Here is a 13732-nt window from a genome sequence, read left to right as displayed (position 1 = left end):
CCCAGTTTCGAGTTTACGTTGCCGTTATTACTTTTCTCTCAGTTCTCCTTTCTTTTCCTTCATTCTTTTTCGCTTACTCTTCATGTAGTTTATTTCTTTATATTGCGCGTTCTTTGGTTCTTCCCTCTTCGTTGCATCCGTCCCTCCTTCCGGACTGCCGGACGTCCTTCACGTGCGGTCGCTGTCCTTCGTCTTCTTCTCTTCTTTCTTTTCTTTTCTTCTTTTTTTCTTTCTTTCTTTCTTTCTTTCTTTCTTTTCTTTTCTTTCTTTCTGTCTTTCAATTATTCCACAATTTCTCTTCATCTAATCATTTTCTTAAATTCTTTTCAGTACTCTAAAAGGTAGTTGGATTATGCCACGTAAGTTTCAAGGGTCAACATCAGAAGAAAAAGAAGTTGTACTTGGGGTACAGGGACACTTCGGGAAAACAGCAGGTATTCCAGTAGGTATCCTAGTTCATTCTCTCTTGGTAGAAAAATAAACATCGTCGCGAGCAGGATTTGAACATGCGCGGGGAGACCACATTAGATTTCTAGTCTAACGCCTTAACCACTCGGCCATCGCGACTGTTTTTTTTAAATTCATGTATGAGAGTTGGTAGCTCAGTGGTTGAGCATGGCAACGGAATTGCCAGGGCAAAGGTTCAAATCCCGTTCAAGACTCGGGATTTTTTCTTAGTCTTTCAAGTTGCAGCTGCATAAGTTGCTTCATATACTGCGAGGATCAGCTCAATATAATACATGCGTAATAAGTAAATTACGAGCCTTAGATGAAACGACTGAAGAAGAGTGCCATACAAGCCTTTCACAACTTCAAGTCGCGTAAAAAATGAGCCAGCTCAACTAGAAACTGTGGACAGCTGTTTCGGCCTGTATTGGGCCTCGTCAGCACAGTGTATCTAGTGAGCTGGCAATCCCACGAAAAAGTAGTACTAGATAGATGTGGCAGTGCGCCGTGTGGGATGGGCTCGGATTATCAATATAATACATACTGGTTAATATTAATTTCATTTAGAAATGTTACTTCTAAATCACGTGATTAAATGTCCCAATTGAATAATTTGAGAGGAATACTCGATCAAGAACAGAGTTCTAGCAAGGAAAAGAATACCAAGAAATAATCAACTTCAGCTGTAAGTCTAGTCTCTGTAGTTAAGCCAAAGCATTTTGGGAAAAGATTTTCTCTGATACTGAATATGTTGCTTAGCAACGAAGTTTATACAAAGCCATATCTACAGCCAAAACCTTTCTCTTTTATGTCTTTAGTATTCTACTGTCTTCACTAGTTTTCATTTTACCTGTTAACTGTGAAGTTTGAGTTATATTCTCGCTAACCAATAAGTGCGCTAATAGGATTTTCAGCCGCTTAGAAATTAAGTTCAGGCAGAATCGACGTCGGTAAAATCACGTGATATTGAGATTTGTATAACACGCAAAGTTCATCTATGGTTACCATAAATAAGGTTTGCTGGTTGAACTTTTGCTCACGAAAAGCACAGAGAACTGAGTTGCGATGGCCGAGCGGTTAAGGCGTTGGACTAGAAATCCAATGGGATCTTCCCGCGCAGGTTCGAATCCTGCTCGCAACGATCTTCTACCTTTTTCTCCTAACTCTGAAGATTGTTCTTGCTTTTAAATGAAAAAATAGTTATTTCTCTTTGACACAGACATGTTGAACACACTAGAACTTTAAAGTGTGACTCAGTTGTATGGAAAAAGACTTTCTGGTCCAAAACCAAAAGAAGTCTTATCAAGTTCTAATTGTAGTTTCAGGTGGAGGTTAAATGATTGAGAACATTTTGGTTACAATACATGCTTTATTTGATCGGTTTGGAATCCACGCATTTGCGCACGTCCTACCACCCCTCCCCTCACGTCTACACATATTTTCAAAAATGTCTTACTTATTGGTTCTTTAAGCACATTTTTCACCAAAGGAAATTCCAAGCATTGGCTTGTTTAGATTCCTCTTCTACATAATGTTTTACATGTTTTGAGAAGTGTTGGTATTTCCTTTCCCCCTCCCCCCTCCCTCCCCCCCCCCCCCCCCCCCCCCCCCCCCCCCCTCAAGGCCGACACCACCCAAACACACCTTCTCGTACCAGTCTTTCTGCTGTTATCTGCTTGTTTGATTTACATTTCCTGTTTGTCTGATGAAAGCAAAGCAAAGGTTTGGTAATCTTTCTCGTCCTCTTCTCTTTGAATTTCAAGTAAGTGATACGTGTTAATTTGTATCAATCAGTGTATAAATACATTAGTTACGTGTGATATAGTAGATCTCTTAGTATATTCTAGATAAGATTTACTGTAAGGTTCTACAATACACAGCTTTGATCATGGAAGAGTTGAACTCGTAACTGTTTGATTTGAAAGCCCGTAAAATACCTCATTTGACCAAATAACCAGATAGGATAATGCTTGTAGGATAATGAAGTAAGAATTTGGATTCCAAGCAGTTTAGCTGGGTTGATATCGTCTGTTAGTGAAAAGTTTTGATATCGATCGAGCGAAGGACGCTGTAAATATGGGTGTTGGCTGTCTTGGCGAGTTTCCAAAGCTTCAGGAAGCCGTGTTCGTGTCTTGTACTCAGAGAAAATCATACGAATGGTTTATTTGGAACACCAAGCCATTTATCAAACGTCTAGGTGTATAATTTCTTCATTTAGTATCGTATTTTAACTTTTTTTCTCATATATTTCTATGATTTTCTTGACGATCCTGTATGTCGTAGTGTCCTAATCTAGCTTGGTAATATTCAATTCTATATTGTATTATTAAACATTTTTCTTGGATCTGTTATATTCTTGGTACCCGATCGATGAATTCACAAACGTTTGGTTTCCAGTTTGTCATATTTTTTGACGAATTTAGATATACTTGTTTAAGGAGGCTGTGGGTAGTTTTGGTCTGGCACACCTAGCCACATTGAAACGGCTACAACTTCGTCTTGAATAACTCGATCTGCAAGCGCTTTTCACACAATGCCAGGAAAGGATTAAAGGTTTCAAAAATGATAAATTAGTTTAAAGCGGCCTTTTCGTTTTGAGTATGAATCATAGAAACATACTTATAGAAATAAGTACGCTCACAACTTTTTTTGCTCACAGCTGCTTGTTGATTATTCACGCTTGATATAGTAGATCTCGTAGTATGTTCTAGATAAGATTTACTGTAAGGTTCTACAACACAGCTTTGATCATGGAAGAGTTGAACTCGTAACTGTTTGATTTGAAAGCCCGTAAAATACCTCATTTGACCAAATAACCAGATAGGATAATGCTTGTAGGATAATGAAGTAAGAATTTGGATTCCAAGCAGTTTAGCTGGGTTGATATCGTCTGTTAGTGAACAGTTTTGATCATCGATCGAGCGAAGGACGCTATAAATATGGGTGTTGGCTGTCTTGGCGAGTTTCCAAAGCTTCAGGAAGCCGTGTTCGTGTCTTGTACTCAGACAGAATCGTACGAATGGTTTATTTGAAACACCAAGCCATTTATCAAACATCTAGGTGTATAATTTCTTAATTTAGTATCGTATTTTAACTTTTTTTCTCATATATTTCTATGATTTTCTTGACGATCCTGTATGTCGTAGTGTCCTAATCAAGCTTGGTAATATTCAATTCTATATTGTATTATTAAACATTTTTCTTGGATCTGTTATATTCTTGGTACCCGATCGATGAATTCACAAATGTTTGGTTTCCAGTTTGTCATATTTTTTGACGAATTTAGATATACTTGTTTAAGGAGGCTGTGGGTAGTTTTGGTCTGGCACACCTAGCCACATTGAAACAGCTACAACTTCATCTTGAATAACTCGATCTGCAAGCGCTTTTCACACAATGTCAAGAAAGGATTAAAGGTTTCAAGAATGATAAATTAGTTTAAAGCGGCCTTTTCGTTTTGAGTATGAATCATAGAAACATATTTATAGAAATAAGTACGTTCACAATTTTTTTTGCTCACAGCTGCTTGTTGATTATTCACGCTTGACTTCCGTGTTATTCCTTGTCGCGTGCTGTTATGGCTGGCTGCACTGCTTACGCTTTGCTGGGCTCTGTGTACAAAGTCTTGTAACGCCAGCAAAGCGTAAGCATACTTATTTTTATTTGGCTGCCTTAAAACCCTTCAATGCATAAGAAATTAAAGGAGAATATTTGTAAAAAATACATCTTTTAGTGACTTCATTTAGAAAAAAATCGTTCAATTTTTTGAATGCTGCTTTCATCGATATTTTCTATCACTTTTGACAACAAATGGGGTCAATTAGCTTCATATCAAAAAATCCATAATCTTAGAAAGCCGAAAGTCACAATTACTTGATTCATACTCAATAAGGACAGTGTCTATATCCATACCTATATTCTAGCTACTAAAAATATTGAATCCACTAAATTAAAGTACTGATTTTGAGGGTATAAAGTTGATACGCTGGAAATAATAGTAAAAGTCCATGAAAATATTCATCGCGTAATATTTGGAAAACGCTCTCATACATTTTTTTCATATTGCAATATATTGGGTGCCTTGATGATTACTATCGACTGGTGCAAGTCGCTTTGAAAGTTAAGGTCTAGTTTTTGAGAAAATAAGCGGTAAAGGATTTCTATGATGTCACCATTGCGTCATAATGAAAAGGCCGCTTTAAACTAATTTATCATTTTTGAAACCTTTAATCCTTTCCTGGCATTGTGTGAAAAGCGCTTGCAGATCGATTTATTCAAGATGAAGTTGTAGCCGTTTCAATGAGGCTAGGTGTGCCAGACCAAAACTACCCACAGCCTCCTTAAGCGAATTATGAGTACTAAGATCTAGAACTGTTGTAAATTAATACATTACCCAAGAGATTTGAATGTGTGTCGACAGATCACGAGACTTTAGAGGTCACGCGACCATCTTATGTTACATAGATGAACAGTTTTGATTGACAGCTGATGACAAAGAACTTGAACTGAGTTCAAAATATAAATTCTATTGAAGAGGTTTCAAGGTTCCTAGTGGATGACAATGAAGTTGGGAAGCATTCTTATTATGGATTGAAGGATGCTGTCAATAGTGATTTAAATAAATATACAGAACTCCATCCCTGAGTCAATAGAGTGTTATTCTTTCCCGCGGCATGCCTTTTGATTGGTTAGATACTGGATTCAGTTAATAATAATAATAAACTTTATTTAACACAGAATTAAGAAACTTATTTACACTGAAGCTGTGTATGTATAGAATAAATCATAATAAATATATTCAGAAAATTAAAATATAATGTTAAATATATTATGTGATAATAATAGAAATATATAGCTAAAATTGAGATCTATAAAAATACAAATAATAATAAAAGGGAATATGTACACTAAGTTAAGATAATTAATATTAAATGAGTAAACTAGCAATGACAAAGGCAATGAGGTAGTTTGGCACCAATCTGGTAATATGTTACAGTAATGATAAAAAGGTAAATTATACACCGTGAAAAGATGAAAAAACTTACTGACGTTTTGGACGCTAGTCCTTCGTCGGAGTAAAAGAGAAAGAGGTGGTAGAAAAGAGTGTATGTAAGATAGAATAAGACAAAAGAAACCAATGAGAACAAGGTAGGCAAGGAAACAAAAACAAATAATCAAAAGACAAAAGAAAAGGTTAGTTGAAAGTAAAGCGTTCATTAATCCCGTTGGGACTAAGAGTGCTCAAAAGGTGAATAAGCCGCATTTCTTTGGTCTTGCGACAATCATTATTGTTGCCGTTAATCAAAGAAAGACCGAAAACAATGAAATCAGAAAGAGAATGGTTAGCTAGATTAAAATGGCGGGAAACTGGTTTGGTGGGATCATTATTGCGAATATCATAAAGATGATTGCAATAACGCCAGCAAACGCTCAGAATATTTTTTAGTACATAATAACACATATTATATCTGAAAACCAGGCCATTTTAGATTAAACTTATTCGCTAGGAGCAAATTTAGTTGAATTTTCTATTGGATTTGGCGATTTTATCCCCCACACAAACAAGCAGTGACGTCATAGTGAATTAGGTCAATCGTTCAACCAAAAATCTATGATCATAAATTGTGTTTCATTAGCATTTTGGCTGATGGCGCTCATCTGGAACATCTTCCCTTTTGTTTCAAAAGTTCTAAATATTTGATAATAGATGGATGATTATGAAAATAATTTGAATATCACTTTGATTAAGGCAGCGGCAGTGGTCAACTATTACTGCATATGTTTTCCAGTATTGATACCAATAATAAATACTTAATATCTTTCACATTCAATCTTTTTGTTGATAAATTAATTGAGATTCATTTTCTCTATTTTTGAGTAAAATATGTTATTTATTGAGCCAAAAACCTGGAATTGCTCTAGAAAATATAGGAAGGTCTTAAATAGATTTTTGAGTTCAATGGTGGCAGATCTAATACTTTTTTCAGAGAATGAGGGGGACCTCAAATTTTACATAGTATTGAAAAATATCACCTGTTAATGTTTATTGCATGATACAATTGTTTTGTGAGATGTTTTAGTTTATATTTATTACATTATGGTATTTTTACACGAGTGAATATAATAAATCTGGCTGGCTCATTGGTCACAATGAACCCTTCTTAGAAGTATTGTGGATGTGAGACTAACATGAAGAAATCCCACTTTTTCTTGATGGATTTAGTGGCATTTCTTTTGTATTTCCATGTTAGCCACAAAGGATGCATTTACATCTTATGCAGCAAATTCACCTACAGATGATTATGAGGCATTTATTCGCATCTCGTTTGTCGATTTGTGCTGCTTGCATAGATGAATAAATGAAAGAAAAGCTCTCTCCATTATTGTGTTAAAAATACTAAAATGATTATTCACCTCATCCTCAGGGAATATTGAGGATTAGTAAAAATACACAGGTGATTATTGAAAATCTTGTGTGCTGATTGGTTGAGAAACTCACACTATCACATGATAATCACCTCCAGCGATAATCCAAATGTCCAAAAAAATGTGTCTTTTATCTTCATTTTTTCCTTTTTTTGAAAGAATCACCTGTGTTTTTATACAAAGACAATTATTTGCCAAAGGCAAAGTGAATATCGTCGAATATTTACTGAGACGCTAGTCTGTTATATAGCTACCAAATTTTGCAATATAATGAACACTCTCATTGGTTGAAAGATGACCACATCACACTAGCTAAATCCGGTCAGGAAATAAGTTGCACGTGACAAGAATGGTGAAAATAAACAAGTGCATGTGATCAGAGCATGAAAAAAGCTAGCTGTCATTATCATCCATCTACATTCATTTAAAAAAATTTCACGACATATCACGATATTTGTAGACATACACACCTGACCTCACTCCTTGAATAAAACTTTACTGACCCTCCCCTCCCCAACCTTTTTTCCTGGAACAAAAGTGTTTATTTTTAACTTGTTATTCAACAGAGATAAACCTGATATGGCAACCAGTTGGGCATCTTCAAGTAAAGAAAATGTAAACTTTGCTCGCCTTTCTAAATTATTGATTGATGGTGGAACACGTGCCTTAAGAGATATATTTGACTCGATCCATTCACCAAGCTCCCTTCACAGGACACTACTCAGTACAACAGTCCATTCTACTCTAAAGGAACTGAGAGCAAAGAGGATTCTAAACAAACAACAATGGGACAGACTCTATAGCACAGCTGTCACTTCAGCAGATTTTGACATCACACTGTTATTTGTACTGTTGCGTAATATATGTGGTTTAACACCCCCATCAACAAAATGGGACAACCCTCCTGATGCTACAGACCTGAGTAAAGAAGCTGATTTGGCTCGAGTCAAATATTATAGAAATGAACTTTATGGCCACATCACAAAAACAGCTGTTAGTGACAGTGATTTTGAGAAATACTGGAGTGAGATCTCAGATGTGTTGGTGAGACTGGGTGGACCTCATTACAAACCAGAGATTGAGAAGATGAAAATAGATACAATGGACCCTGAAGAGGAAAAGAATTTTATTGGAGCTCTTAAAGAGTGGGAAGAAATGGACCAGACAATCCTTCAAAAGATTGAGGAGATTGTTCGTAAGGGATTGAAAAGAATTCCAGCAGATGCTTCACAGGCCAAAGGTGTGTACAATTGTAGCATTCAGTATAATCATTTAGTATACCCCTAATGGTTTTTGTATTTTGATGAATCACTTGGGAATACAGTTTTATATTTCACACTAAAAATTTTATAATATGTCTTGTAAAGAGATCAATAATAGATTAATATGTAATCAAAAGTAGCTAAATATTACAGTGTATATCATGAACACAGGATACAATTTTTAGTAAGAAATAAATATATTCATCTTATTTAAAAGATTTCCACTTGCTTTCCATTCAATTATCCCATCCATCTCCCCAACTCAAAGAGAGTATAAGGTTGCTTAATAAATTTAAAACTGTTTTTTAAAGCATAGTTAATAGAGGGGAATGGTTATGAAACCTATTGTAATAAGTCTTTGTTCGCTTTGGAGGTTGAACTGGTCATGACAGTGCACAATGTTTTATTTATGCTCATCCGAAATTGCAAAATAAGTGAACATAAATTTTGTCTATGGGATTGTTGTAAGAAATATTCAAATATCTCTTATAAATCTTTAAGTAATTTGAATTAGCAGTCAAAAGAAAGATTTTTGTCTGTTCACTCAGCCATTGCCAACAATGGTAAAACAATGGTAAAACAAAGGATTGTGCACTGTCATGCTTGAAAAAAGTGAACAAAGACTTATAACAATATGTTTCAAAACCATTCCCCTCTATTAACTATGTTTAAAGCTAGCCATGTTTCAAGGTATTTTCAAGTACCGGCTAAAAGACCTGGGATGAAGGCCAAGTATGGCTAGAATCTCTTTTTTAAAATGTCTTTTATTATGCAAACCTTACCAAAGTTGGCATAGGCACATTAATTTTGATGAATTCTTACAAATATGTATTTACCTTAGTATAGTTTGGGACCCTCGTAATGCTGATCTGGTTTGCACTTGGCATTGTTGTGAATTTGAAAAAAAATAGACAAGGATTTTTAACAAAATGTTGTTGTCATGGATTGAAAAGAAATTTCCCAAAATTGCCATTTTTTTCATTGCTACATCATTCTCTCTTTGAATTTAGCAAAATAATATCTTTTTGGCCACCATTTACTAGTAATTTTGATTTCTTCACAATACTATACACAGTTTTGAGGCTTTTCATGGGAATAAAGTGGTAACTGAGTTGCCAAATATTTGAGCTTTTTAAATGTCTAAGGTAAAAATAACAAAAGCATACAAGACTTTCTTTTAGTTATCCTAATAAATGTCATGTTAAACTGAAAATACATCACGAGACTTGCTTTTTCAATCAAACATCAGCAAATATCCCCTACAAGAGCAATGGTAGTTCAGGTGTTAAGACAGATCCTTACACTTCTTACTAGGAAGAATGAAGATAGAGATGATAACCTTCAGCCCATTTTAATATTATTATTTTTAGTTCATGGTTGTGAAGATCAAGGTCAAGAATGAGTTAAAATTTATCCTAAAACTGAATGAATGAATGAATGAATGCATAAATTAATAAAAGGAGAAATGAATACATATATGCATAAATGAATGAATAAATACATGAATAAATTAATACCGAATGAATGCATAATGCATAAATAAGAGTGAATGCATCAACTGATTAATTGATAAATGATAAATAGTTCAATAGATGGATAATTAATTTTGAAAAATACCAATAGTTTTAAACCAGTGGGAAAAAATTGTATTTATTCTTACCTTTTCTTCCTGTGTTTTGGGTGTTAAACTGTTGTTTTGATTTTCAGAATATACAGAAAAACTGAAGTCATCCATTAAACAACAAACCGATTTCCTGTTGTCAGAGGAAGAAGACAAGAAAATTAGAACCGATGACATCTTTACGAGTGTGACTATCCAACGCGGTCCAAAACACTTCCAGGAACCCAAAGAAAAAAGGTTTGGCAGGAGGCAATTGGATGAAGTTCAAGCAAGTAGTAAAAAACTCGTGGACTGTTCAGAAATGTTTCTTTGTCCAGAAAATGATGATCAGAAATCCACAGCTTCTTGCACGACCAATCCTAAATCTATCTTGTTGACGGGCAAAGCAGGAATTGGAAAATCCCTTTTTTGTCGGAAGCTGGCACGGGATTGGTCGCATGGCCGATTGTTTGAGGAAGGTCAAGAAAATGCCAAAGTACCTGATTTTCAGTTTGTGTTCTCGTTGACATTCCGTCAATTTGTTCTTCCAGAAGAAAAACTTAATTTGTGTGAAATCTTAAATCGGTCCTCCCTACTGAACGAGCACTCAGTGATAGACGAGTCATTACTGCAGTACATGATTGAAAATCCTGAGAAGCTGCTCATCATTCTTGATGGGTATGATGAGTATAAACAACGACAGAAAATCACCGGGGACTTTGAGACAAGATACCCAAACGACCCAGATGAAAAAATACCTGTTCCTGCTTTGATTGCCAAAATCATGAAAGGAAAGATGTTAAAAGGTGCAGTGGTCCTTTTATCCTCGAGGCCTGGCTAAGCAGAGGAATTAAAAAAACTTGCCTTTGATGTGAGATGTGACATTCAAGGATTTTCTTCACTTCAAGTGCTAGAATACATCGAAAAATATTTTAAAGAGAACGAAAGCATGAAGAACGAAGCACTTGATCACATCAAAACGAATGAAATTCTTTTAAGTTTTGGTCACATTCCTGTGATGTGTTATCTAATGTGCTACTATATTAAATGGTACATGACTAAATCCAAAACCACAGAAAAACTACCGAAAAACTACCCGTCACAAGAACAGAACTTTATCATGAAGTATTCAAAGTATTTATTAAGAAACATTCCTCTTCTAAATATGAAGAAATGGAAGAAACTAAAGTACAAGAAATATTACATAAACTAGCTGAACTAGCGGTGAATTTAATGATGGAAGATAAATATATTTTCAACGAAAATGATATGAAAGAATTCAATCTTAACGATGAAGAAATAACAAACCTGAAAGCGAGTGGATTACTTGACTGTTGTCCTGGCGTTAAAAAATCTCCATTCGAGAAACCACCACTTGAATTTACGTTCACCCACTTAACGATTCAAGAATTTCTGTGTGCTTTTTTGTTTGTAGAGAAAAAACAAATCCCAGAGAAAAAGAAAACGAGCGATGTGACATTCATGTTCATGGCGGGAATGTTTTCAAGAGAAAAAGATGAAAAAATGATGGAAAAGTTGATAGAAAATATCAAACCAGGGGATGAAAAAGATACGAGGAATAAACTGCTAACTTTATCCTGTCTGTACGAGTACAAAGACGATGGATTTTCTACCAGAGTAATAAATAACCTTAAACACATATACTGTAATAGGGATGGGAGGATTTTATTTAGTGGAATAACGGATATCGATTGTTTGTACATAAGTTATTTATTAGATATAGTGAATTTAATCAACGCAGAAAAAACTAAACAACATCCAATATTTACACAGTCATTCATTGTTAATAGATTGCTCATTGTGTTGTCATCTTTATCAGCATCAGGGATCAGAATGTTGTGTAATTCTCTTGTTCGTATTTCTATTGTTGATGAACTGTCGCTGTTTCATTGTAATTTAGACGATGAATGTGTTAAAATAATATGTGACGTGTTGCCTCGTACTAAGATAACAGACCTAGACCTAGCTTATAATAATATAACAGATGTTGATGTTGAAATAATATGTGACATGTTGCCTCGTACTAAGATAACACACCTATACCTAATTGGTAATAAGATAACAGACGTTGGTGCTCAGTGTCTGTATTCAGTATTAATACGTGATGATTGTCGTGTAAAAGTGTTAAGCTTAGAGCTTAATAACATAACAAGTGAATGTAAACTGTCGTTAAGACAACAACTGCTCCCTGGTGTTTGGTTGTCTATTTAGATCAATAAAACTCATATATGTAGAGAATATTGAATGAAACCATAATAAACGAGTAGAATATAATCTGTTTTTGTAAATAATATCATATTTTATTGAATAATAAAGAAATTCTTGTAGTTTTATTTTTGTAGTTGATTGAAAAGATTTGTGTTTTACTCAACAAATATTCAAACAAATCCATTGAAAATCAAAAATATCCCTTGACAAATGTCCAGTAGTTTGATATCAATACAAGAACAAGTTTGTTTTCATCAATATTTTTATTCAACCAAGTTAAAAGAGACTTTTTTTTGACAAATATTCATTTTTTCTTCATATTTTGAACAAAGTGAGTTGGACTTGAAATACGGACAACAGCAAAAATACTTGTTTTCTTTGTCAAATCATAATATTTCTTATCGTTTTGAAAGAATCCATCGATATTTAATCTTATTTCAGAGCATTTCATTGATAAAATAGTATTTTGAGTTGGTTATGTTTTGTTTTGAAGTCAACAAACTTGTGTTAAAAAAATGACGGCAAATGATGGCTTGTTTTGTACAAGACTTTAGTTGAACATGGACGAAGAAAACACTACACGACTAATACAAGCTGGAATGATCCGAGTAAATCAAGAAATAATTCTAGCCTAATGTGGTTCAATAATCATAGTTATCTAGTTTTTCAATGTGAGGATCGGCAATAATTCAGCTCACCTTTTTTACTTGTCTTTGTTCAGCTCACCTCGAGTCTGAAAGAAAATAAATAACACGGATGTTTAGAACAAATTCTATATACTCAAGACAAGACTAAAAAACAAAACAAACTTTCCTTGCTGTTTGGTTTTTCTTTTCCTGGGTCTTTTCACATCAGATCAAAGAAGACAAAATACTGACTAAACGAAGGTCTTGACTGCGAACATTTTTACAGTTTGACATATTCTCGCCAAAAACAAGCGATTTTTTCCATAACTTTTCCAGTCTCCTCGAAGCAGATGTAAATAGGTTTAGTAGTTGAGGTATTTACTTGCAATGTGGTTGGTTGTGTAAGTCAGTAAACTGTTGGGAAGAGAGCAATAATCCAGTAGAAATTCTTGGTTGATGAAGAACAAAGAACAAAACCAACTTTGAAAAACTTCCAACCAACCAGTCACGTGATGAAAAGAGCGGGAAAATAATAATCCACGCTGATTGGTTCATGTCAGGGAACTTGAACCAATCAGAGGACATTGATCATCATCATCATCATCATCATCATCATCATCATCATCATCATCATCATCCACAGGCTAACCAATCTGATAAAAGGAAAATATGAATGTGTATCGTCTTTTGACATTTCCCCTAACCGGCTTCCCATCTTAGTAGCAATTTTCTCCCCGGCTTATAGTGGTTAGCCAATAACATAACAATTTTATGTGAATAAGAATTAAAAGCTTTGCATGAAAACACTAGAGGCAAAAGACAGTAGAAACTGCAAGGCAGGAAACAGCTGTAATGAACAAAGACCAGATAACACCACCAAACTATATATACTGACAAGGTGAGTAGATTGAAAAGAAATTCAAAATTGGAAAAAAATGGTACCAAACATTGCAAACAAATTTTTACTAAAACGAAATATCCAAATTAATATATCCTCCAAAAAATGTTTACTTCCGACACCAAATTGCGAATTGCTAATTTTCAGTCGTTTTTGAGCAAACGACCCATGGTTTTAATGCATTCCCTACTATTTTGAAAAACGCTAGGCAGCGCTTATAGTATCTGAGACGGATGAACCTCTT

The 13732-nt window shown here is 34.7% G+C and overlaps 1 protein-coding gene and 2 non-coding genes across 3 annotated transcripts; 2 read left to right on the top strand and 1 right to left on the bottom strand.

Annotated features, from left to right (window-relative positions):
- Positions 1 to 485: 485 nt before the first annotated feature.
- Positions 486 to 567, bottom strand: Trnas-aga (transfer RNA serine (anticodon AGA)). The gene has a single exon. It is a non-coding gene; the product is annotated as a tRNA-Ser (tRNA).
- Positions 568 to 1506: 939 nt separating this feature from the next.
- Positions 1507 to 1588, top strand: Trnas-aga (transfer RNA serine (anticodon AGA)). Its single transcript has one exon. It is a non-coding gene; the product is annotated as a tRNA-Ser (tRNA).
- Positions 1589 to 2136: 548 nt separating this feature from the next.
- LOC116290263 (uncharacterized) lies at positions 2137 to 11524 on the top strand. The gene is given in 3 exon segments (XM_089027012.1): positions 2137 to 2209; positions 7440 to 8113; positions 9843 to 11524. Coding segments are annotated over 2 exon segments (1767 nt in total). The 5' UTR covers positions 2137 to 2209; positions 7440 to 7452; the 3' UTR covers positions 10949 to 11524.
- The last annotated feature ends 2208 nt before the right edge of the window (positions 11525 to 13732 follow it).

The sequence above is a fragment of the Actinia tenebrosa genome, unplaced genomic scaffold (genome assembly GCF_029948245.1).
Source record: "Actinia tenebrosa isolate PJP-AT-01 unplaced genomic scaffold, QUT_ActTen_1.0 PGA_scaffold10__47_contigs__length_13832649, whole genome shotgun sequence".
NCBI lineage: Eukaryota > Metazoa > Cnidaria > Anthozoa > Actiniaria > Actiniidae > Actinia > Actinia tenebrosa.
Note: the sequence above shows the minus strand (reverse complement) of the source record. Positions and strands in the feature narration are given on the sequence as shown.